Here is a 24,218-nt window from a genome sequence, read left to right as displayed (position 1 = left end):
TTGGGAATTGTCAAAATTGATATTTCATGTGTCTATACATTCTTAGACGCGTATCGACGTGTGGTCGAGTCGAAAATAAAACTCAGCATTCATTTAGGGGTAAGCAAAATGGAAATTAAGGCCGATTTTTGAGTGAAATTTTTTTTGCGAATACAATACTTCCTATTTTGTAAAAGGAAGTAAAAAATGTTGGGCACCACTGACTTAATGCAACATTAATGCTGGAAAGGAATTTTTTTTGTTGGGAAAAGTTGATCAGGGACTTAAAGTAGAAGACTATTTTTTCTTTTTTATTGCAGTTAGTTTTGCATACTAGAAGTATAAAATAAGCTGCTGCTGGGGTGGTTTTTTACTATGAAAAAAAAAATGGCTTGAATGTAAGAAAAAATGAAAAAAAAAAAAATTTTTTTACTCCTCCAAAACGGCCTGTAAATTAGGTGATAAAAATTTAAAAATGCTACAGTAAGAAGCTCTTATGTTGCCCTTTAAAACGAAACAAATTTTTCTAATTCATAGAAGATATAAGCTTTTAATACAATAATAACTGTTGCATACTACTTAAAAGAGGCCAAGTAGACTGGATAAATACCTGAAAAAATACCATCTAATCTAATTTCATTGAAATTCATTTACAAGATGTAATTTTAAGCAACAAATAGCTTTCAATTTTTATGAACTAGATGTACAAAATATAATTTTTCACCAAAAACCGATGTTTTACTTAAATGCTTATATCTCTTCTACGTCATCGAAAAATACTTTTTCTTTTGTTTTAAAGGGTAATGTAACAGCTATTTATCCTAGCATTTTTAAATTATTATCTCCTAACACCCACATTTTGTTTTTGGCGATTGAAAAAGTCCGTTTTTCATTTTTTTTTTTACTTGTAAGCAATTTTTTCATCATGAAGGACTTTTAGTATCAGCTTATTTTTTTCTGTGCTTCTAGTATGCATAACTAACTTCAACAGCGAAAAAATTATCCTCCTACTGTAAGTCTCTCATTGACTTTTTTAGGCTCAAAATGATGAAAACTGCACTTTCTGAACCATACGTTAACCTCAAAAAATTTCTGATTAGGCTTAACTTAAATTGTTTTCTTTTATGCACAAATTAAGTTCATTCTTTCAGTTTCACAATAAGCCATGTTTGATGTTCCTACTAATTTAAATAAATTTACTTGAGCTCTTTTAGAAAAAAAAAATCAAACATTCAAAATTTTACTCATCGGTGGAGCAAAGAAATAGCTATATCTCAGGAATGAAAGTTTTCAGAAAAACAGTTTGGAAGTACAGAATATTGATGTACATATTACCTACCAAGTTTCATCAAAATTAAAAATGGTGCTGCAAGAAAATTTCTGAAAATTTGTTGCTTTTTATGTGGAATGACCCATCTGATTTTAATTATTGTATCACAAACATATCCAATCATCAAGATTTGGTTGCCAATTAAGTAAAAAATAAAACATTGTAATTTTAAACATTCTCTTAAACACTAGACAATTTAATGCTTGGCAGCCTGTAAAAGTTAAATATTTCACTATCCTACATCGAAGATAAAATTGAGGAATCCCATTAAAGGCTCCTGGAGAATAGCATAAAATAAAACATGTGTCAGTTTACTTGTATTTTATTTACATTTTCATTGATCAAATTTAATTAATTTTTTAATAATATGATATATAAATCTCAGTCTTTTTCTATGCTAGTACTAATTAAAGTACATTATTTGATTGAACTGTCAATATAAGTTTAATTTTCTCTTGTAGAAAGTGAAAAAAATTTACTTGATACAAAAGAAGCTGTTGCACAAAGATTGAAAGATGAAGCTGTAAGTATTGTTGCATACATTAATGAAAATTATTTTTGAGTTCAATGGTTTTTTATTGCTAGATGTTTTTTTTTTAAAGCGATAAAACTAAATAGTTTTATTGTTTTTCTGATATGTAACCATTTGCAGAGATCTCCCTATAAATTAGTTGGTACAGTAGTTTGTCAGTTGCATTTTTTTCATTTTCATGTAACAAGAAATTTGTTCAGAATGTAACAAGCCTACTTTGCCATCTGTTAGCATCAATTACCTTAGAGCAGAAATCATACCCTTCTCTCTCAGTTGCCTAAGACTTCAAATTAACTGAAGTATGACTTTTTAAGTGATGAACAAGTTCAAAAAATTATGACTTTAGTTTAAAGAAAAGAAAATTATTAATTTAAAATAAAATGTCAAATTCATTCCCTTTTTATTTTTTAGTAAATTCTTACTGTTATTTTTTTAACCGAGAATACTATGCATCCAAGTACTCTTTTTTAATTTTATATTTATTTTCTTTTTGGAATATAAAAAGGAGGAGAAAGGGGAAAACATGCAGACTGCAGAATAAAAACTTAATTGTAATAATAAAAATCTTCCAAAATAGAATTTCCTTGTGAAATTGAAAAAAGAAAAAACAGTGTCCATGCAATGCAAGTAACAAATAAGCTTAATTTTAACATTCATTCTGAAAAAAGAACAGTTTTCTGTTCAAATTTCATTTTGTAATCATTTTCAAAACAAAACATTAAAACTTAAAAAAAAAAAAAAAAAAAATTCTAACAAATTTGACTTACAAATATAATATTTTCAATACTAAATGTTTTTCTTTTTTAATTTATTCTAAATCTTACTGTCTTACTTGGTGCCATTGACATTTAAAAGGTTAAATTACTTCATTGTTAAAAATATTTTGATTTTGTTTTATGTTGCTTTCATTGTTTCCTTTTCCTTTGCTTGCTGTTTGGAATGTTTATTTTAAGAAAAAGGGTTAAAAGTTAGTGTAGATTTTCTTTCCCTTTTTTTTACACGATGGCTTGGACGAAAAAGAGGTCAGTTTTAAACCAAAGAAAACCAAAAAACATGCACACAATGATTTAAAACTTTAATTTTATTAATAATGTTTTGATCAATTTAACAACAAGAAATTTCTTTCAAAGCTTAAATTTTGCACGAAAATCAAATCAAAAGCACCACCAGTGTCAATAAAAGCTTCCTCTTACTTGGAAGAAGATTTTTTTAATTATACTCTAATTTTAGGTCTAGATTTGTTTGCTATAAATCACCAAATATAATGAATCTTTGATGGTATACTATGATTTTAAAATTTCAATTCTTTCCCAGTTAATGTAGAACTAAAGCTAAAATTCTAATGAAAAAGTTGTGAAATTATTGAAACAGTTGTTAATTATGCATTTTTGCCATTATATATTTTTATTTTGAACTTTTTATATAGTTTTTAAAATGTATTTTAACTTATTTAAACAAAGCTTTTTTTTTTTCTTTACAGCTAGAAGAAGCTGGACAGTTGCAAAAACAAAGAGCATCTGAAGTAAGTAATCTCATAATAAAATACATGGTTTGCATTAGTTGAATTTTTTCAAGTTCACTCGATAAAAAAAAAAAAAAAAAAAAAGTTTTTTGCTGAAAAATATTGTTCTACATTTCATGATCTGTTTTTTCCTGAATACTGTAAATGTTTTCTTAGAAGTAAAACCTTTGTATAAACAACTTTTTTTTTTAAGTTAACTATTTTGCAATTTATTTATTTTATAGTTTTTACTTATTTTTAAAATAAAAGATTTAATTAACTTGTTGCACATGCTTTGCTATTCTCTTCCTATTAATTCTTCTGAATAAGAAGTATTTTGATCTTGAAACATTGCTAAGTAAATAAATATTTTATTTCAAAAATTATTTTCTAGTATGAAGGTGTAACTCCTGAAGTTCATTGCATATTCCGAGGCCATAATTTGAGTATTACTTGCTTAGTCATATCAGCATCTGAAAAACACTTATACACCGCTTCAAAAGATTGTTCCATCATTAAATGTAAGTTAAGTGTTTTCAATAGTTACTTTTCTTTAATTGTTGTTCTTTACATTTTGTAAATATTTTTAAAAAAATATATATTAGTAATCTATATAAATAATACAGATAATATACAAAATATGTATTTTCCCTTGTACAAATTCACAGTTTACATCTGATCTCGACCAACTTTGGCAGGGATGTATTTGGTCATCCGAGAAGGAATGTAGGAGGGTTTTAAAACACTAAAAAAACTGAACTGTTAGAATTTTAATTTTAGGTCTTGAAAAATGGCATTAAATGGCGCTTTCTATCCCAAATTATTGTCCGATTTTTTTATTTCGGTCTCACAGTCTCATTCAAAAGCAAACAAAAAATACCCCTGAAATTGATTTACTCTCTTCGAATTTCAAAAAAAAAAAAAAAAAAAAACAAAGCTGTAAAATCATCAGGAGAAAAGTTATTAGCATTTTTAAGTCAAAGAACAGCAACATCAATATTAAATTGGAAATTTATCTTCTGCCTCGAGCTCAGTTTTAATTAGCATGAATAAAATCATTGAGGAGAAAGATCTGTTGCCATTTTTTCTTGACTATGAGCACATAAAATCCTTGCCTTTGTTTTGAAGCTTTTCCTGCATTCTGTATGTTTGAAATGTTTCCTTTCTGGTTATTCCCCCCCCCCCCCCCCGATCAGTCGGGAAATTTTACAGATTTTTTTGGTCAAGTCTGATTGTTGGACATGCGTCACTTAACATACTTTTATTTGCGAGGAAAACTGCAAACCCAGGCGACGCAGCTAGTTTGATAATAAAAATTCCTTGTAAAACTTGTATTAAAAATAACTGCTTCATATTTAATGGATCTCTTCTTCATAACTTGAAAGCTTATAGCTGCATATTCATACTAATGGGTCAAGTGTAGAAAACAATGTGAGTGCTGGTGTAAGCGCGTATAGTAATGTTTTTATTTTATTTCCCTGTTGGAAAATATACTTCTGCATTTGATGGATAGGTAAAAGCTGGCTCAAACTAAAATATTGTGGCTGTAATTTAAAGGGATGTGTCATCTTGTCAGATTCCCAATGCACTATTGAGGCAATAGCATAAAAAAAAGGGATGTAAGTCACAAGTTTTTGAGTGTCTCAGCTTCATAAAAGATTTGCTGCTGCAGAATATAAAAGTAGAGCATTACATTGGACCACAGCACACTGTAATGTCACCAGAAATGAACTTGCAAATGCTTTGGCAAAAAGAGGAGCTGCTACAGGGCCATATACAAGGGGGGCGGGTTCTTAGGGTTCTTCTCCCCCCCCCCCCCGGAAAAGTTCGGTTTGACATTTTAATGTTTATATTTAAAAATTTCCAAAAAATATTGTTCCAAAACTCAAATGTCTTTCATATGTATGTTAATTACATAAAACGCTTTCATATTAGATAACCCGACGACTTGAACATTAGCACAAATAGCGCAAAGATCCACATGAAAGTTTTTTAAACCCTCCCCGAAATTATTTTTTGGTTACTACCCTGAACTGCTATGATTGAAGTACCCCACATTGGACTTAAATTTTGCATTCTTACACATAATATGTGTTTATACTGTTGTCCTAATTTTTTCTTTTAACTTCCTTAAAATTTATATTTTTATATTTGCCCATTTGTTACTAGGTTCTCTAGGAACCAGGTATAAATCCCGATTATACATAAAATATGAAAATCACATGATTTACCCAGAATTCAAAGAAGCCATAGTTGTGTTTAAATAGGATGCTTTAACGTGCATAATTTTTTGTAGCTATTTTGGCGTGGGGACTCTGATACGGTTAATGCGAGCAAAAAAAAAAAAAAAAAAACTCAGCTCATAGTTATGTAAGCAACTTTTTCAAAAAATAATCTGAAATGGTAAATTAAATTTTTTTTTTAAATTATAACTTTTGGATAATTCTCGATTGCACAAACATTAATTTGTCAGAAATGGATTCATATTTTTGTTATTTTTATTTTTTAGTATGAAAGTACTGAAACATGCCACATTCAAAATATTTTGTAACATGTGCTTTTCTTCTTTTGTATTGTTAAAATATTTTAATTTAAGTTCATATCAGAAATAATGCAATAAATGATATTAAAGTCATGATTTTTTCATTATATTTGGTCTATAGGGAGTCTAGAAGAGAAAAAGAGATTAAAAACTATTTTAGGTGGAAAGAAGGTGGCTAAAGCTTCTGATTATGTTCATACAGATCATGTTCTTGCTCTTGCTATCTCTGAAGATGATAAATTTCTGGTAATTTTGTCTGCTAATTCTTTTAAATGCAGTGAAATGTGTTTGACACTGAAGTACTTAACACGAAAAATTGGTTTTTGTTTTGCACGCAATTTCTTGAACAATTTTTTAGGACACCTCAGTTTTGTGTTCAACATTTTCCTCTGTATTAAATATAAGCAATTTTTTCAAAGTGTTTCTAAACATTCAAATTTAATTTAGTACATTTTGAATTTAAATGAGTTAAACTCACAGAACAGAAAAGTAGGGTAACGGCACCAGTAACAGACATGCTTAAGACATCGCTCTCTGGTTAACTCAATTTTCTGAGCCTTTTAATGTCTTTAGACTTTTAAAAATATTTTTCTCTCATGCACCTACATCTCATCTAACGTTTGGCTGCTCTGGATCTTTTGAATGAGTTAATTATATTTTTACTTTCTTCTATATCTAATATATAGAAGAAAGTATTGGATTCGTGCAAATTTTCGAATTTCGAATTTTGACAGATTCGAACGTTTTGCGGTGTGCTGAGTCCATTTCGACCATTTTTGGAAAATGTCTGTCTGTCTGTGTGTGTGTATGTATGTGTGTCACGTCTGTGTTGTGACCAGTTTTTTGTGGCCGCTCTACAACAAAAACTACCACATGAAATCGACACGAAATTTAGTACACATATGTGCCCCTATGTGAACTTGTGCCCATTAGTTTTTGGCGCGAATTCCTCCAAGGGGGGTGGAGCAATGGGACGTTTTTTGAGTTACGCGTGCTTGCTATTCCTCAGGAAGTAACTGGCGGAATCAAACAAAATTTGGTCCATATGTTGGTATTAACAGGAACAGGTGCTGATTCAATTTTGGTGTCAATAACTCAAACGGGGGTTGAGCTATAGAACGTTTTTTGTCGTCAATTGTGGACTGCTGTATCTCAAGAAATAATGAACGGAATGAAATAAAAATTTATCGGCAAGTAGCCCTTAGTGGGTATAAGAACTGATTTTATTTTTGTGTCAACAGCTAAAAAGGGGGAAGCGCAATCACCCGTTCTTTTTTTCCATTTTGAGTGCCCTATCTCAAGAAGTAATGCTACGTTCTGGTTGAAATTTGGAATATATGTGAATCCATATGTAAACAGGCTTTGGTTCAATTTTGACGCCGATCGCTCCAAGAGGTGTTGATTTTTTTTTTTTTGCGAATAAAAATAGTCTTATTTATGCAACAATAAGAAAGATAAATCGTAATAGATTGTCGTCTGCGTATTTCTCGTGATTTTAATTGTATGGAAATGATCGGAAATATTATCTCAATGATTTAAAGTTTTTAACTGTTGCCATCTTATGTTTGTTAATAAATAAAATATTTGTAATTATTTCAAGCAAGACTTTTAAAATAACTTTCAATTTTCACTCTTTGCTTTGCTTTTACAATAATTCAGACATTGGGATGGTCGTCAAGTTTTTGCATGTGTCATTTTGTTTTTGTTAGGAATATTGCTTCCTCGTCAAGCATGGGGAGGGATCAGAAAAAGGAAAAATATAGAAGAAAGTTTCGTGATGGCCACAACATACTAGTTATTTGCTCCATTTCAAAAAAAAAAAAAAGGTCCAATCCCCAGTAACAGACATGGAAAATTCTTATGAGGCCCAGGAAAGGATGAGTAATGAACTAAATTCCACTTATCTCTTCAAAATGAGCAAAAGTTCTTTATTTTTAGAACTAAAGCCTTATTAAATTCAAATGAACATGGAACATCGGCAGACCTCGTGGTGACTGTTCATTACCTTCCACCACTGCCTTGTCAATACCAACTGACTCATAGAATTCACTCTGATAACACCAGATGGTTGCATTGTATTCATGGGTCACAGCAACATCAGTTTTACCCGCCTAAATTTCTTATTATTTAAATCCAAACTGACGACTGTCTGTTACTGGTGCTGTTACCCTATGGGGTAAACATTTTTTTCTAAAGATATGTTGTTTGAGTAAATGGCAATTAACAACGTCATAATGCACAAAATTAGCAGATTACTGCATAAACATGTTTCGAGGTTTCAGGGAACCTCTTTTTCAATACAAATAGTGAGCTTTCGGATGAAAAGGCATCCACTAATTTTGTACGTTATGAGGTTGTTGATTGCCATTTACTTTTCCACGCAAAGGTATTATTTCTTATGTTGAAAAGTTGAAAGTAATGAATTTATGAAACAATTGTGTTGGAAATTTTTATAAATGATAAGCAAATTTTTTTAAACAAAGTATGTTTCTATGACGATTAAATAGAAAGCAGCTGCCCTCCTTCCAAAATAGAAAATATTAAAATAAAAAAAATTGAAAAAAAAAATCTTAAGATTTCAGAAAATTGATTAATGCATGGTTTACTTCAATTCCTAAACTTATCTATGAGTTAGGCTCTAGTAACTTTGTAATTGATTTTTGAAAGTGTATATTTTTTTCTTAGGAACTAAAAAGAGAAAACTGATGCTTAGTTAGGTTAATACTGCAATATTGCTGTTTTGGTAATATCAGGTAATTTTGCTTAAAAAAAACTTTTCCACAAACTTACCACAAAAAGCGTTTTCTTTTGCAAAATAGGGTCATTACAGATGACCCCCTCCGCATGCATTACATTATCTGTGTGGTTCTCTGGTCAGATACTCTGTTTCTGTTCAAACACTTAACTCAACTTAGCTTAAAAATAACTTCAAACCATAATCCAAAACAAGGGCGGATCCAGAAATTTTTCAAGGAGGGGGCGGTTGATTTTTGAATTCGTCTCATACTACGTATCTGATTTATATACTTTGGGAGAGTTGTTGAATCACTGTTTAGGAGGTCCCCAAACCCATTTCTCCTCTTTTTTGTTGAAAGAGGTATTCTTAAATTGCGCTTTAGAACTTCAATTTTGTAATATTTCCGTGGGAATGTTTCGAAAGCCCCTCTCCCTAACATCATCAAAGGTTGGCTAAGACTGTCTTTTGGAACTTCAGTTTCGAAAAATTAAGAGAGGAAAGTCACTCAAACCCATTCCTTCTCCTAACTTTACCTGATATTAAGACTTCAATTTTGCAAAATGTGTGGAGGAAAGTCTACAGACTCCTCCTCCTAACATCACCAAAGATCATTAGAATTTGAGAGGGGGGTTCAAAACCCATTCCTTTCCTTGAGGTCATCAAAGATGAAAAATTGCCAATGTAGGATCTCTCAAGGGAGGGGCCCTTATGTTGCATCCGTCCTTGATTCAAAATGACTAGCGCACTAGACTCACAAGGTTCAGCTGTGAGTTATGACGAAGATTTATATATATGAACAGCCTAATTGTTGAATAGACCAACTAGACCATGAGCTAGGGTGCCAAATGGCTAAAACTGCGTCAGCCCATGAGTGAAATGGTAACAGGTTTTAAGCAAGGTTCAAAAGTTCTTTAATATAAAAGCTAAAATTGAGGGAAAATTTTTAGCAAAGTGCTAAAATGTTACACATTCTCATATACATATTTATATATGTCTCAGTGTGCTTCATCTCCAGTTGAAAATAAAGTTCATATTTTATCTGTGACATCTTTGAAGAAGTAAATACAGCAGCTAGTTTTTTTTTAACGGACAATAAAAAAAGAATACACATGATTGGTTTTTAGAATGTTGCAGCCCCCTCCTCCTTATAAAGCAGTTATTGGGTGTGCATAATGTCGGATAAAACTGTGTGTTATTGAACTTATTTGTAGTTTAAAACATCTTAGCTAAGATTTTAAAAAGATTAAGTTCATTGTCGCCATGCATGCTTCCTCTCTAGGATCATGCATTTTTTTCTTCTTTTAAAAAATAATTAATTTTTTATTTCAGCAAAAAAGCGAAAATGCATTGCTTTATTTTTGCAATTGAGACAGTGTTTTCGCATTTTGCGAAAAATGCGACAATAGCGGAAACCCGAAATTGTAAGGTTTGACTACAGAGGGGCCCCCAAACAATTTGGCCTAGGATCACCAGCTATCTTAATCGGGCCCTATATCCTATATGTGGAGTAAGGTGTTTTAAGAAATGCACACAACTTTTCATGTTTGCATGGAGATTGCGTGCTGGAAGGTTAAATTAGGTGATAAATGTTATTAAATCTTGCTTATTTTTCATGTAATCAAAAAGACAAAAGGTTTTAAAAAACTCTTTAATATTTTGTTTAATAGGCTAGTGGCTGTCGGAGTAAAATAATCAATATATGGAATCCTGAAACAATGGAACATATAAAAACATTTAGAGGTCATAAAGATGCAATAACTGTAAGTGATTTTTTTTTTCAAGTATTATTTTGAATGTTATTGTTTGGTAATTAAGGACTCAATGCTACATTGAAATATTATTAGAAGCTCGCGATTGTGGCCCAGCAGAAGCTAAATTGAGTTACACTTGTTGTATAGAAAAACAATATGTTTTAATGTTACAATTTAAGTTGCATATGTGGACCTTTTTTTTACAAATAAAGAATTTCTTCATGTGTATCGTCACCTCAAAGCAACAGCAGTATATCTTACTTTTACACCTGGAGTTATATTTTACTGTTGCTCTGAAGGGACGATGTAGTGTATTTATGCTTTTAAAAAAAAATCTCAGAATTAATTTAGTTTCAGCATAATTTCGCATGATACATTCTCACTGAGATATGTTTCCTTCTTTTACTGCCTCTTAATACACCTAGTTAAAAATTATTTTTGAGTGTTTTTTGAATAGCATATTATTATTATTTATTAATAATATTTTTTTTTTTTTGTATTTCTTTAAGTATTTTTGTTAGGAAATGCTCTGTTGATCAAATAAAAATATTTATCTAATAATTTAAGTATTTGAGTGAAACCTCTGAGAAAAACCACCAGTATAAATAGTGCACCAAGGGCTTGGCTAGACACCGAGAGAATATGCCAGCGAAGTCGTAATCGAGGAGTCGGCAGTAAAACTGACATGGGGTTTTTTGTCTTAGTTCTCAGCAGCCCTATTATCTTGTTGTTTTATAATTTCTAGATCTAGACTTGATGTTCCATTTACCCATACTATATGGCACGATGGGCTCTATTAAGTTGAATTTGTTCTGGATAACATCTTTTAGCATCTTGTCCTCTATTTTGCTAATAATGCTCATCAACTAAGTTTTGAATTTAGAAACCAAGTTAAGCATCCCAAGACGTGAGGTGGTATAGAAATAGTTTCTATACCACCACAATGTCTACCAACCTTTTCCAATTTTTTCAAGTCCTGATATTTTTTCAACCTTTGTGTACCAACGGTACTTAAAAGTTCTACTTCATTAAATTGTCATTAATTACATGGATAAGGTTATAATTGCAATTTTTATTGCTTATATTTTTTAATGTGAACTGAAGTAATGGTAAAATAACGCAAGTCCATAAATTTTATCGGCAGAGCTGGATCTACTGTCCTACTGTTGTACTTAAACTGTCTTTTTTTTTTTCAGGGTCTTGCATTTCAGCAAGGATCACATCAGCTTCTTAGTGCTTCAAATGACAGATCTATTAAGCTTTGGAATTTAGATGAGATGGGATACGTAGAGACTTTGTATGGAATTTTTTTCCCTTATGATTCTTTTGATTACTTTACAGTACTTTGAGTATTATTTATTTTTGACATGTTCAATACAAAAAACTTTTGAAAATGTGAACTATGAATTTATTATCCTATATATTTAAAAGCGAGGATATGAACCTATTGTGTGCATCTATCTACCTATGCCACTTTAACTTCTTCCAAGAGCCAGAGAATTGACGATTGAACCAGGTATCGATAGATTCATAATTTTTCAGACATAGTGTTTGGGCAGTTTTTGTTTTTCTATGACTATAATTAGCAGAGATATGAATTTAAACATAAATTCTCAAGGGACATTTCTATAGCTCAAAGAAAAACACATTGGCACAAAAGCTTGCACTTTGCCAAAGCTTACCCTTGGTTCTTCTTTTTTCAAGGTTATATTTTTCTTGCCTCTGCAAAACAAGGGTCTGTTTTTGTATGGTTTATGTATTCTTTCCCTTTTTCTGTTTTAAGTGGAAGTGATTGAATGATTCAAGTTAATGGTGAAGTGTAAGAGCGCTGTATATTGGGAATGGAATGGTTCTAGAGGCGCACCATGCCGAAAATTTATGTACTGCTTACTAATTAATGTACCGTCGCTCTTGGCAAGAAGAAGGGGAAGCCCCTAAATATTTTTCGACATTATAACAGAGCACTCACTATAAACAATTTCAAAACAACTAAGTTTAGCTGTATTTAAGTAATAAAATCATACCTTATCCATAGAATTTTTTTTTTTTTAAATTAAATTTAAGGTATCCAAATGACTGCTAATGCTGTTTTAAGCCCATTAGTAAGGCTCATTTCATGAGGCCATTTTATTTTAGAACTAATCAGTCAAATCATTCTAAGCCAATTTATAACAATTTAAATTGTTTTTAAATGTTTTTGCCCCCCCCCCCCCCCCCACCTTTGAAAAATTTCTGCTTGCGCCAATGGCAGTAGCATAGCAAGAAATTTCTCAATGGGAGTGTCTGGCTTAAAAACAGCCACTCCTTACACTTGAAAATGTAAACAGACACATGCATAGACAGTCATACATATGTACATAGAATTGATCACATGATGGAAAAAGAATGTTAAACAGAAGGGAATAACTTTAGTTTCATTAACATTTTTCATTTCTCATCTTTAGGTTTGGGCATCAGGATGCCATAACCGGCATTGATTGCTTTTTCGGTGAAACAGCTTTGACCGCTGGAGGTCGAGACAATACCGTACGTATATGGAAAATTGTCGAAGAATCTCAGCTAGTATTCCAGGCTCATGGGTGGGTAAAATTCATTAACAATAACTAAAATAAAAAATGGTTTTGTGTAAAAAAAATTTTCAATAAATCAGTTTTTGACTTTTATTTTAGTTTGAATTTAAAAATTTCATTTATCCACTTTATAAACGATAACTCATATTTGATGAACTCATTATCTAGATATTATTTTGTATTTATTTTATTATAAATATTTCAAGTTTTCAAACTGAAATAGTTATCCCCATAGATTCATTAACGTTTAATTACCTGTTAGTATTTGTATGTATACAGAGGTGGGTATACAAGAGCCAAAATTGTTAGGGGGGGGGGGGGCTCAGATGCTTCCCCATAGTTTAGCTGGATATTTTTTCCCATGGAAACCGATTTCAGGACAGATTAGAGTCATTAAAATATGAAATTGTCAATAACTTACTCATTAATTGCCTGGAAAAGAGATGTTTTTTAGATTTTTAAAGAAAAAAATACTATAGCCAAGGAAACTCTAATTTTTATGGGCAGGCTCGAGCCCCCACTTGCCCCCCTATATGGGCGCCTTTGCGGGTATACCCAGTAGTAGCAGAATTTTTTTTAGCAGTCTGTGACGGAGATTTTAAACACCAAAAAGTCTGCAAGATTAATCTGCTATAGATTTGCCAAAAAACCTTACTATTAATCAATGCCAAGAGTTGCTCAAAATTGTGATGCTTTTGCATAGCTGGTTTTGCATGATATTGTCCTCTACATCACTGCTGTTGTTGAAAAAAATTGTTTGGGGAACTATCTTTTATATAGATGTAGATATTGTAGTTGGCGATTATTTGTTACGCTAAAAAAGAATGCAAAAAGTTAACATTTATTTATTTTTAAAGATGAATTGAAACCATTTTTTTAAAAATCAAATTTGCATTATTTTTACAAAAAAAAAAAGTTTCAGGAATCACCCTCAGCAACAGCATTGCTTTACATTTTACTGTAAAAGAAGCTACAGACTAGATCACAGGGCTTAATTTATGTTTCAAAAACGACTTTTTTTCTTGGAATTGTTAGGGCATACTATGAACATTGAAGAAGTACTGTGTACTGTCTGTTTTCTGTACTAACTTATTATTTAAATCTTCTGAAAAATTGGTTCCATTAACAAATGACTTTAACGTAAGTAAATTTTTGTGTAAGAATTTTTATTGCAGTTGGATATAAATTAAATATATAATTTAAAATGTGCAATTAATATTTTAAAACTAGGTCAAGGTCATTGCTAACCTATTGACTTACTACTATTTGTGTACAGTCAACTGGTGTAACTTTGGTCTTTTTTCAAGTAACATTAGCCCGACAAACAAAAAATCAATCTGTATTACTAGTAATGAACCGGTACTACTAGTCAAGTTAGTACTGACACTTATTAGGCCCTTGAAACAAATAAGGGATAAACGTTCTCTTGATTCTAATACAGTATAAACAATCTCTTTCCATTTATTGGGCCAATGTTACCCCCAAAGGCCAAAGTTACCCCAGTTGGATCCAAGCTCCCCCCCCCCCCCCAATCTTATTTAAGATGTCCCTATTCTATTCGATATGTACAGTCGGATCTCGCTACAAACGGGATCCGACTTGCGCGATATGACTATAACGCGAGTTTTTCATGAGTAATGAATTTTTTATTGCTGACGCAAATTACTCGCTTGCAACACGAAACTTTTTGGGAAGGAGTGGCGGAACATTAGAATGGGCTTCGTTGACACTACATTTTGGTTTCGTGAATGGACTTTCATCCCTTTAGCGTCACTGACAGCTGAAGTTCACACACTGTATTAGTACAAACGACGTTTTGCTTTAGTTTAAACAAATTACCGCTCCGATTCTTAACAGGTTTTTTTTCCCTCCTTATGAACGTTGATAAAACAGAATGGTTCCCAAGCGAGGTCTTTCTTTTTAAATTTAGTAAAAGTGGAAAGAAAAACAGAAATTTTCTGACAGTTCAAGAAAAGGTATTCTCCATGCTTGAACAATTATAAAGTGACTTGAAGGTAACACGACAACTAGGTATGAGTTAATCTTTGATACTTACAATTAAAGTTCAAGAAAAGGAAATCCGCAAAAGTTCAGAACTTAGTTTTAATAATGAAGCTCGCTGAGTAATGTCTGTGCAAAATACAAACATCATGAAAATGGAAGTCAGGCCAGAAATAGTGGTGTTCCCACTTCACTTCATAAACTTCATAATCTTAAAAATTATAATTAAAACTACGATATCTACTGTTCAGTGCTACTATAATGCAGTAATGTTCTTTCTGTAAGTACCCTACTGTTTAAGTAAACGTATCTTATTGATCATTGATTTTGTGCTTCATAACAGAATAATCATGTTAAATAGTAACGTGCTTTCTAAAATGCAGTAATAAGTCAGTTCTTTATAAAACATACGGTAATATTTAATTAAAAAATGGGTTGAAACAATTTGAGGGGTGTTAACACGTCTGAAATAATTGGGTATGCTTATAAAAAAATTCTAAACATACGTTGTTCCACAACGCGAAATTCCGACTTGCGCGAGGGGTCTTGGAACGCATCCCTCGCGTAAGTCGGGATCCGACTGTACTATGCTCGTACACATGTTTGGTTTTCAATGTCAATGACAGGGGCGTAGCTAAGGGGGGGGGTTTTGGGGACAAACCCCCCCCCCCCCCCCCGAAAAGTTAGTCTCAAAAAAAATAGAAAAAAAGAAGAGAGAAGAGAAAGAAAAAAAAAGAAGAAAAGGAAAAAATTCCAAGCGATTATATATATATATATATATATATATATATATATACACACACACACATATATATATATATATATATATAAGAGAAGTAACCCCCCCGAAAGTTGGGTCTAGCTACGCCACTGGTCAATGATTCTTATTTGTGCCTTTCTTACTATATGTTACAAGTATAATTTTGAAATACAATTTTTTTTAGGGCTTCTATAGACTGTGTATGTGTTTCCAGCCACCAAAGATTTGTATCTGGTTCAGATGACGGGTGAGTTGTGATTCAAGTATTTTTAGAAATATTTTAACTTTTTTTTTTTTCTTTTCAAATTTGGGATTTTAGTTTTGTTATACTGTAACTTTTGATATGCACTGGCTAACGAGATGCTTAACTACAAAAAATGGAAGCATTGTCAATTTGGTATTTTGAAATACTTGTACTATTAAAGCTTGACCGCGAAGAGAAGGCGACTGACCTTGAAGCAAACACATCATTTGTATCGTTTGTAATAGGTTGATTGTTATTATTTTGTGACAGATAGGATCATTGAGAACGACTTCTACTTTTAGGTGCTTTCTGGTTGATTCTACCCAACACAAATGATACAAAATGAGGTTTTTCTTCAAGGTCATCTGCCTTCTCTTCACGGTCAAGCTATAGTACTTGTAGCTACTTATTTTTTGGCTGTAGTACAAATAGTTTTTTTTACATGAAAGTTTACCACACCTTCCTTACTTTGAAACAAAATACTTTTAATGATAAGTATAAAAAAAGTTTTTATTGATAAAATGTATGCAAAAGTTCCATTATCCATTTATGTTAAACTGGAATCTAAAATTTTAGAAAGATTTGCTACAATTTGCCATTGCTTTTGTGTTTTTGATGTATTCAATAGCTCAGAAATTCCTTTTTAAAAAATCAAAATTAAATTGCATGAATTTAGTGTCTCAAGCTCAAGTTGTACTATGTCTAATGCCAGTGATTTTATTTGAATGTTTGACTTGCTATGTTTTACTTCTAAAATTTAATATAATGAAATCCCTCAAATGTTTATTGATTTCTGTCCTAAAAAGGTTATGTCTAGTATAGCAAGAAAAACAGGGAGAGAGATAAAATATTGTATATCTGAGTATAAGCAACATAAAAGCAAAAATTCTGTCTAAAATATTTCAGTTTAGTGTCCTTACAAAAAATGAAAAATGTTAGTAAAACATGATAAATTATTCCATGACCGTATTTTCCGATTTTTTTTACTGCCAGGGGTAGATATCCTTATAGGAGGTCATTGTTACCTCCCAATTATTTTCCTTAATTGACAAATTTTGAGACATAATTGCAATAGAGTCAAACCCCACTATAGCGAACCTGGGATATAGCGATCCCCCGGTTGTAGCGAACATTTTAAATGGTCCAAAATGAAGTCCTATGTCAGCAATGCAATTTTAGACACTTGTAACGATCCTCAAATACTAGAGAATTGGCGATAGTGAGCCAAAAATTTCTAATATTTCAAGATTTTCTGGTTAGAATGTGAGAAAGATAACCTATAATTCGTAGATGAACATGATCTACACATTGGATTTACATCAAACGAATGTTTTGGACAGAAGTTTCGACTGAACATGTACAGTCGATTCCAGATTTAACAAACCTCTGTTTAACGAATTTCGCATTTTAGCAAATATTTTTGGTTCCCCGACTAAAATGAAGGCAGAAACCTCTATTTGAGGAACAATGAACCACGAAGTAATGAATTTTTGCAACAGCTGATTTTTTTTTGTTAATTTGAGTTAGAAAATACTGGAATGTTTTCAAAATGACATATCCATCTTGTGCAAAGCAGAAAGACTTTTCTTAAATTCAGCAATGTTTGACAGGCGAGGGTGCAACCAATGAATAGCCATTCTGTTGCAGAAAGCAATAATGAAACACTCATTAAAACTGTTAGTTTATTTAATGGAAACTAAAAACATATCTCATTCAGCAGGCAGTAAATTACACAGTATTTTCTTCTCTCCATAAAGTCGAAAGAGAACTATTTCGAGTCAAGTATCAAGGAAATTTTCCAAACATGTTACTCAGTACAACAAAATTTCAAATCTATATATATAAAAATGGAGTTTGGTAAATTTGTTCCCTAAGATCTCAGAAACTATCCGGCAGATTTGGCTGAAACTTTCACCGTTTGTTCAGTTTGGTACTGGGAAGGTTTATAGACCAGTTCGAAAAAAATCCGATTGATAGTTCCCTTTTTATTCCAATTTTAGTCCCAATTTTCGCATAAATTCCCCAACATGGGGGTGGAAAGAAACGTGCACATATTAACATTATATGTCCATCGAAAGCGCCAATTTTTCTGCTGAAGATAGCATCTGTTCGAAGTTTCTAAGTTGTATAAAAAACGAGTTATGAGCTTTTTTGTTCCCTGTTCGAAGGCTTTCATCAACCCAAGTCATTATTTAGTGTGTCATCTCAACTCCCAAGAATTGTTGTATTGTTGAATATTTTTGCGTTTCGTCTGACTTTTTGAGGCTTTTCTCAAGTCAAATCTTAAAGTAACGTTTTCCTACAAGATTGGCTAAAAATAAATGGATAAGGCTGATCATTTTACTTTTAAATGGAACTTATGTAATTAATGGTTTATTGTTATTATTTATGCTGATTGCACACTTGCTCACTATATCCAACCAACCAGCAGAAATATCGCCAGAATTTTTTCAGAAAGATTTCAGTAGCTGATGCATTTGGCAGTTTTTTCCACATGATTCTCACAAATTTGGTAAGATTTTAAACCGCACCAAGTGCCCACAAAAATTGAAATTTCCCAAAATAACTAAAGCAAGTGTAAGGGGAACACGGGCGGCTACATTTTTTAAAACAGTTCGTACTTCATTAACCATACAGAGAAGATTTTAGATTTTTAAAAAAAAGTACTAACAGATAAATCTTTTTAAAACATGTAAAGTTCAATTTCATATTTCGGAAATTCTTCAAATTTGTATATGCTTAAATGTTGTGCTTTCGTTTCTAATTGAATACTATTTTGTTCTTTATACTTATTGCTATTTTAGTTTAATGAGTAAGGAAGAAGCTCGATTTTTAATCACATCAAAAAGGTTTGTTTTAAATTATTTCGCTTAAAACAGAAAACAAGGGCAAGTAACTATTGTTTCTCATAATTATTACTGACCCAGGCAACGCCGGGTATTTTTGCTAGTTAACTATAAAAGTAATAAGTCGCAGAATCCTGAATAAAAGGTGTACACTTTCTAATTATGAATATTTTTTGTGCATCTGCTTATTGGGGCTTTTAGATAAAGTAAGTGCAATTTTTTTATTTTTTTTGCACCATGATACTAGGAAAACCTCTGATTTAACGTAAAAACGTTTTCGTTAAATCGTTTCGTTAAATGTTAAAAATCGGGGTCCGACTGTACAAAAAAGTGTCTTATGAGCTTTGGTATTTTCTAAACAATTTAATAGCATTTGACGAGAACAACTTGACTGTAGACGAGTCTTCTGATATTTATGAAGAAGAAGATATTAGTCCTTGATGTTTGATTTTTGCTCAAAGGCAGTTGTCAATGTTTTGAAATTTTTTTTTTTTTTTTTGCGACTGAAACTATAGACCAACATTTTTTGGATTTTTTTTTGCGATAGTTGACTAAAAAAATTTGCAAAATCCAAAAGCTTGCAACTGAAACTAACACCTTTCTTCGATGCATAGAATTTAAAAAAAGGGAAAATTTTCAATAGTTAGCTTGTTATTGAGTACAATATGATCAACATATTTTACTTACTAATAGAAAGATACTTCTATAATGAACATCTCCTAATTAAGATGTTCATTACAGAAAGTATCTTAGCGAATGCAGACTTTTTTTGAAAACCAGATGCAGCGAACCCTCGGCTATAACAATCTCCCAAGTTAGTCAGTTAAGGCTTGGTTATAGCGGGGTTTCACTCTATTGATTTTTTTTCTTTTTCATGATGTCTAATGTTCGTTATTTATGATTTTTTAAAGTTTGGTGTTTCATTCGATTATTTCGAAATTTAGAATTTCTGCCTTTCCAAAAGTTTAAGGTAGAGACGCCAATGTTTACTACCACCAAAAAATAATATATGTTAATTTCTTATATTTAGGTGTCTTTTACTTTGGGGCATTCATAAAAAGAAAACCGTTATCAAAAGTAACAGAAGCTCATGGTTTGGATTCGGAGACAGAAGAGCCCAATTGGATTGTTTCTTTGTGTGCCTTGAAAAATACAGATCTAGTTGCATCTGGTTAGTATACATTCATTATGGAAGATCGTTAACACTAGCTTTTTTTTCTTTCTTTTTCCATTTGATTGGAAGTTAATTACATTTTTGTGCCTTAAATCGTTGCAAGAATAAAAATTGAACTGCACCCATAGTTTTTTTCAAATGTTCTTTAAGTGCAAAGTTTATTTGGTAACTATTAATCTTATATAATTAAAAACTGAGCGTATGTACCTATGCATATATGTATGTAACTATGTATTTATGTCCGAGTTACTTCTCCCAAATGTCAGTGAACTGACCATTGAACCAGGTATTAATAGATTCATAATTTTCCCGTCTTTATGTTTGGCTATTTAACGTAATCGTCCGATAATAATTAGCGGAGATATTAATTAAAAACTATTAATAATGATACTTGGATTTTGACATAAAATCCCTATTTTTCAAAGGCTTTCCTCCATTCAAATAATTATTCAGTGCTTCATCTCAACTTTCCGTAACAGTGCTTTTTATTAAAATTTGTTGAGTGAAGAAAATTATTGAGAAGAAAGATGTTGCCATTTTTTTCTCGAATATGAACAAACAAAATTCTGGTTTTTGTTTTAAAGACTTTTCCTGTAATTTAGAGATTTAAAATGCTTACATTTTGGTTATTTTCCCGCAATCTGCCCCAAAATTTTACTGACTTTTCTTTTTGTTGTTGTTGTTTAAGCCTGATTGAGCCTGATTGTTGAACACGCGTCACTTGACATAACTTTTATTTTTGAGGTGGACCGTGCAAAGCCGGGCGATGCAGCTAGTATTATGTATAAAAATTGTTGTCAAGTACCTCCCCCCTACTTTTTTTATTTATTTTTATTTAGGGATGAGTGTTAGCCTTGATTCTACGCATTTCGTCGGACTAATGATAAAAAAACCCACCCAAGTGGGAAATCGTAAAATGAAAGGGGGGGGGGGAGGGGGGACAGCGGTGGAATTGTTTGAAAACTTGCACTATCCCAGTGAACTAGAGAGGTAGAAATCTGACGTTTACTTGTTTTATATACAATTTCCTGTATAACACTCTCTATGCTGGCATTCAAAACTAAATGTTTGACAATTCTGCAATCAGCATTTAAATACTTAAATACTTTATTTTTAGGTTCCAGAGATGGTTTTATTAAGTTATGGAGGAGAGATGATGAAAAAAATCAGTTGTTACCGGTAACAAGAGTGCCTGTTGTAAGTTCTGCTCTTTTTAATTTAGATATTAAGCAGCCGAGAATTATCACCCTTCATGAGAGTTGTAGACATAATTTTCTGATGTTTAAGTAATTTTTAGCCTATTACACATCAAGTTTTAGTTACCTTCATGTTTTTTTTATTTTGTTGGAAAAATTTCATTGTATTTTAATGCTTTCAGGACGGCTTTGTAAATACCTTACAGTTCAGTACTTCGGGAAAATTCCTGATAGCAGGCATTGGATATGAACATCGTTTGGGAAGATGGTGGAGACTCAAAAACTGTAAAAATTCCATTGTTGTATATTCTTGGTGCAATAAAAGTTGAATATTGCTTGATATTTATTCATTCTACTTGGTTCAGCTAACTGATTTTAATAAGGATTTTTAACTGAAAATAGAAAAATTAATCAATTTTACCGTTTCAAATTGTTGGTTCATGTCATTCAGTGAAAGAGGTTAGGTTCATGATTTTGCCGCAGTGCAGTTGTCATTTAAAGTTAATGTATAGTGGTTGATTAATAAATTTCATAATTTATTTCTTTTTATTTATTTATTTTTTATGTTATACTGAATCAATCATTTTATGCTTTGTGTTTAATTACAGTCCGAATAACTTTTACTAAGGAATATTTCTTATTATTTCAAAGTGGATAAATTGAAAATCATGTCATGTTCCTGTACATTTTATACAAAAAGAGCATTAAAACGAAAACATAAATTTTTCTTTAATTACACTCTGTGACTCTACCCAGAATAGAATTTAATTTTACTACCAAAATGTTTATCAAGCTGTTTGGCTATTTGTGTCGTTAGTGGAATAAAAATGAACATTGTTAAGTACTTGGATAAAATTATGGGAGAAATGACAAATTTTCGGACTTCAAACTAATATATAAAGAGTCAAAATATTACTAATTTTAGCACCTCGCAAAAAATTACGATACCCTCCAGACGTGGAGCTAATGCAAAATTATCCCTTCGCTTTAAAAAATTAGTTCTAGCTCTTGTTAGTAAAATGTTTTATTAACAGACTAGAAAATCGTCAGTCAAGATATGACGGGTGAAAACTGCTTCTACATTTGAACAAAGCCATTGCCTGTTTGGTGATATTTTGATTGTTGAAATTTTAATCCTAATGCCAGTGGATGAACCCTAAACTCCAGTGTAGCTTTCATTGTTGACCATTTTTTCGTTTCTTCATTCCCCAGAAATGACACAGACTTACTGTCCAACTACGGATTGCATGGAATTTTCAAAAGTCCAGATAAGACGAATATAAGTGAATAAGGGGGAAAAGTAAAAATTTGATGCGCGCATTGCGCTCATTTGAATGAGACTCTGCTTCTGCCAAAGCTGACATCGGTAAAAAATCATAGACTCGTCCATTTCCGGCTGTAAAACGGATGTTTGTCTTTCCATACAATCCGTGGTCAGACAGTACCAGTAAAACAGTTAAGTTGCTGAATCGAGTTCAGCCTTGTCAAAATAAACCATTTCCCTGCATGTTGAACATTACCAAAAAATTTTATCAAATTATCATCGTGGAGCGAGTTTCATTGTTGATGAAATCAGGAGTGTTACTCGATCATTCGCTACTATATATATGAGGATTGCAATATTCAAACAATAATAACGATAAATCGAAGTTTAATCTTTTTTTTTGCAGTTGTAATAATGTTAAAACAAATTGCAGCTTTCCCCGCTAATAATAACAATAAGCTGAAATTACAGTTTTTACCATTTAGTTATGGAGATAGAACGACAGAATTATATATATATATATATATATATATTTTTTTTTTTTTTGCTTTTTGAATGTTCATATTTTGATGTAGTGGTTCTACATTTATCTCTTGTACCTTGATCACAGGTTCAAACCTAGCCCAGATATTTCATTTTTAAGATGCATAAAATCTTAATTATTTTGCTCTGCAGTTTTTTGTTGGGCATTAACGCATCCATGATCTTTTGTGTCACCTCCATGAGGGAGTCTTCCTTCACTAACAAATTGAAAATGTCATTGCGAAGGAATGGCAAAAACTGTTAATGTGAAAGTTTTTTTGTATGTGTGATGTTGATGTTGGTATTCTTGTTGGTTTCTTCCTCCGTTGTCACTCCTAAAAGCTTTTCCAATCAGCTCTGAGTTGTGTGAGTTTGATAATTTTTCTTCCGGAAAGAGCTCTGGTAGTCTCTGTCTTCAGAAGGCCCAAACTCGCTTGTTAGCAGCAAAAAATGTAGTACATTACATGTTTTCTGCAATCTCAGGATTTTCAATTTTGAAAGACGGGAAACTTTTATCTCGTTTGCAATGCTACCTCCACATAAAACCAAAACTCAAGCACCTAAAATGAAATGAAGACATCAAATATTGAACCGTATATATCAGGGTTCGCCCGCCGACATTTATCAGTTGATTCTATCCTCAATATATATCCCGATATTTATTTTTAAAATATCATGATATTTTCGATATTCATTTTTTCAGCTACGGTATTTCCAATATAAAAATTATATTAACGTAGTAGTATTGTTCATTTGTTATTAGGAATAACCACAAAGTTACGTATATATTTTTATCATGTATTAATGCATCATTAATATAACAAAGTAATATAATATTCCTTTTAAATTTTATATTCTTAAAATTATTAGTAATGTAACAATTTTAATTCATATTAAAAGTGCCTAATTAATTTTTAAACATTGGTCAGAAAAAATGTCTTATGGAACTGTGCACCAAATAATTTTTATTTCTGAATTACATAACTGTGTAAAAAATAGCTAACAGAAGAAAATCAGTAAAACAACTAATGTTAAATTAACTCCATTAAAATTAATAAAAATGTAAAATGAATTATTAGATATAAATAAAGAAAGAAACCTTAATTTTAAGTCTACATATTGTCATAATAATATAAGAAAATAAAGAGTGATTTGAGGATGCATATACTAATTTGAAGACTTTAGTTTGTGCTGATTGAAAATATCTGATACATATCAAAATATCGGATATTTTCGATATTTTCGAAAATATCAAATTTTTGAACCCTG

At 31.5% G+C, this 24,218-nt stretch overlaps 1 protein-coding gene across 1 annotated transcript in view; it reads left to right on the top strand.

Moving 5' to 3' along the window:
• LOC129229647 (U3 small nucleolar RNA-interacting protein 2-like) overlaps positions 1 to 21,494 on the top strand; it is a 43,242-nt gene extending 21,748 nt beyond the window's left edge. The window contains 12 exon segments of the mRNA XM_054864000.1: positions 1,771 to 1,832; positions 3,322 to 3,363; positions 3,737 to 3,863; positions 6,006 to 6,130; positions 10,289 to 10,381; positions 11,569 to 11,669; positions 12,817 to 12,951; positions 15,888 to 15,950; positions 19,824 to 19,854; positions 19,856 to 19,964; positions 21,085 to 21,164; positions 21,346 to 21,494. Of these exon segments, the coding sequence (XP_054719975.1) occupies positions 1,771 to 1,832; positions 3,322 to 3,363; positions 3,737 to 3,863; positions 6,006 to 6,130; positions 10,289 to 10,381; positions 11,569 to 11,669; positions 12,817 to 12,951; positions 15,888 to 15,950; positions 19,824 to 19,854; positions 19,856 to 19,964; positions 21,085 to 21,164; positions 21,346 to 21,492 (1,115 nt within the window). The 3' untranslated portion in view covers positions 21,493 to 21,494.
• Positions 21,495 to 24,218: the final 2,724 nt, after the last annotated feature.

This window comes from Uloborus diversus, chromosome 9 (genome assembly GCF_026930045.1).
Source record: "Uloborus diversus isolate 005 chromosome 9, Udiv.v.3.1, whole genome shotgun sequence".
In the NCBI taxonomy this organism is placed as follows: domain Eukaryota; kingdom Metazoa; phylum Arthropoda; class Arachnida; order Araneae; family Uloboridae; genus Uloborus; species Uloborus diversus.
Note: the sequence above shows the minus strand (reverse complement) of the source record. Positions and strands in the feature narration are given on the sequence as shown.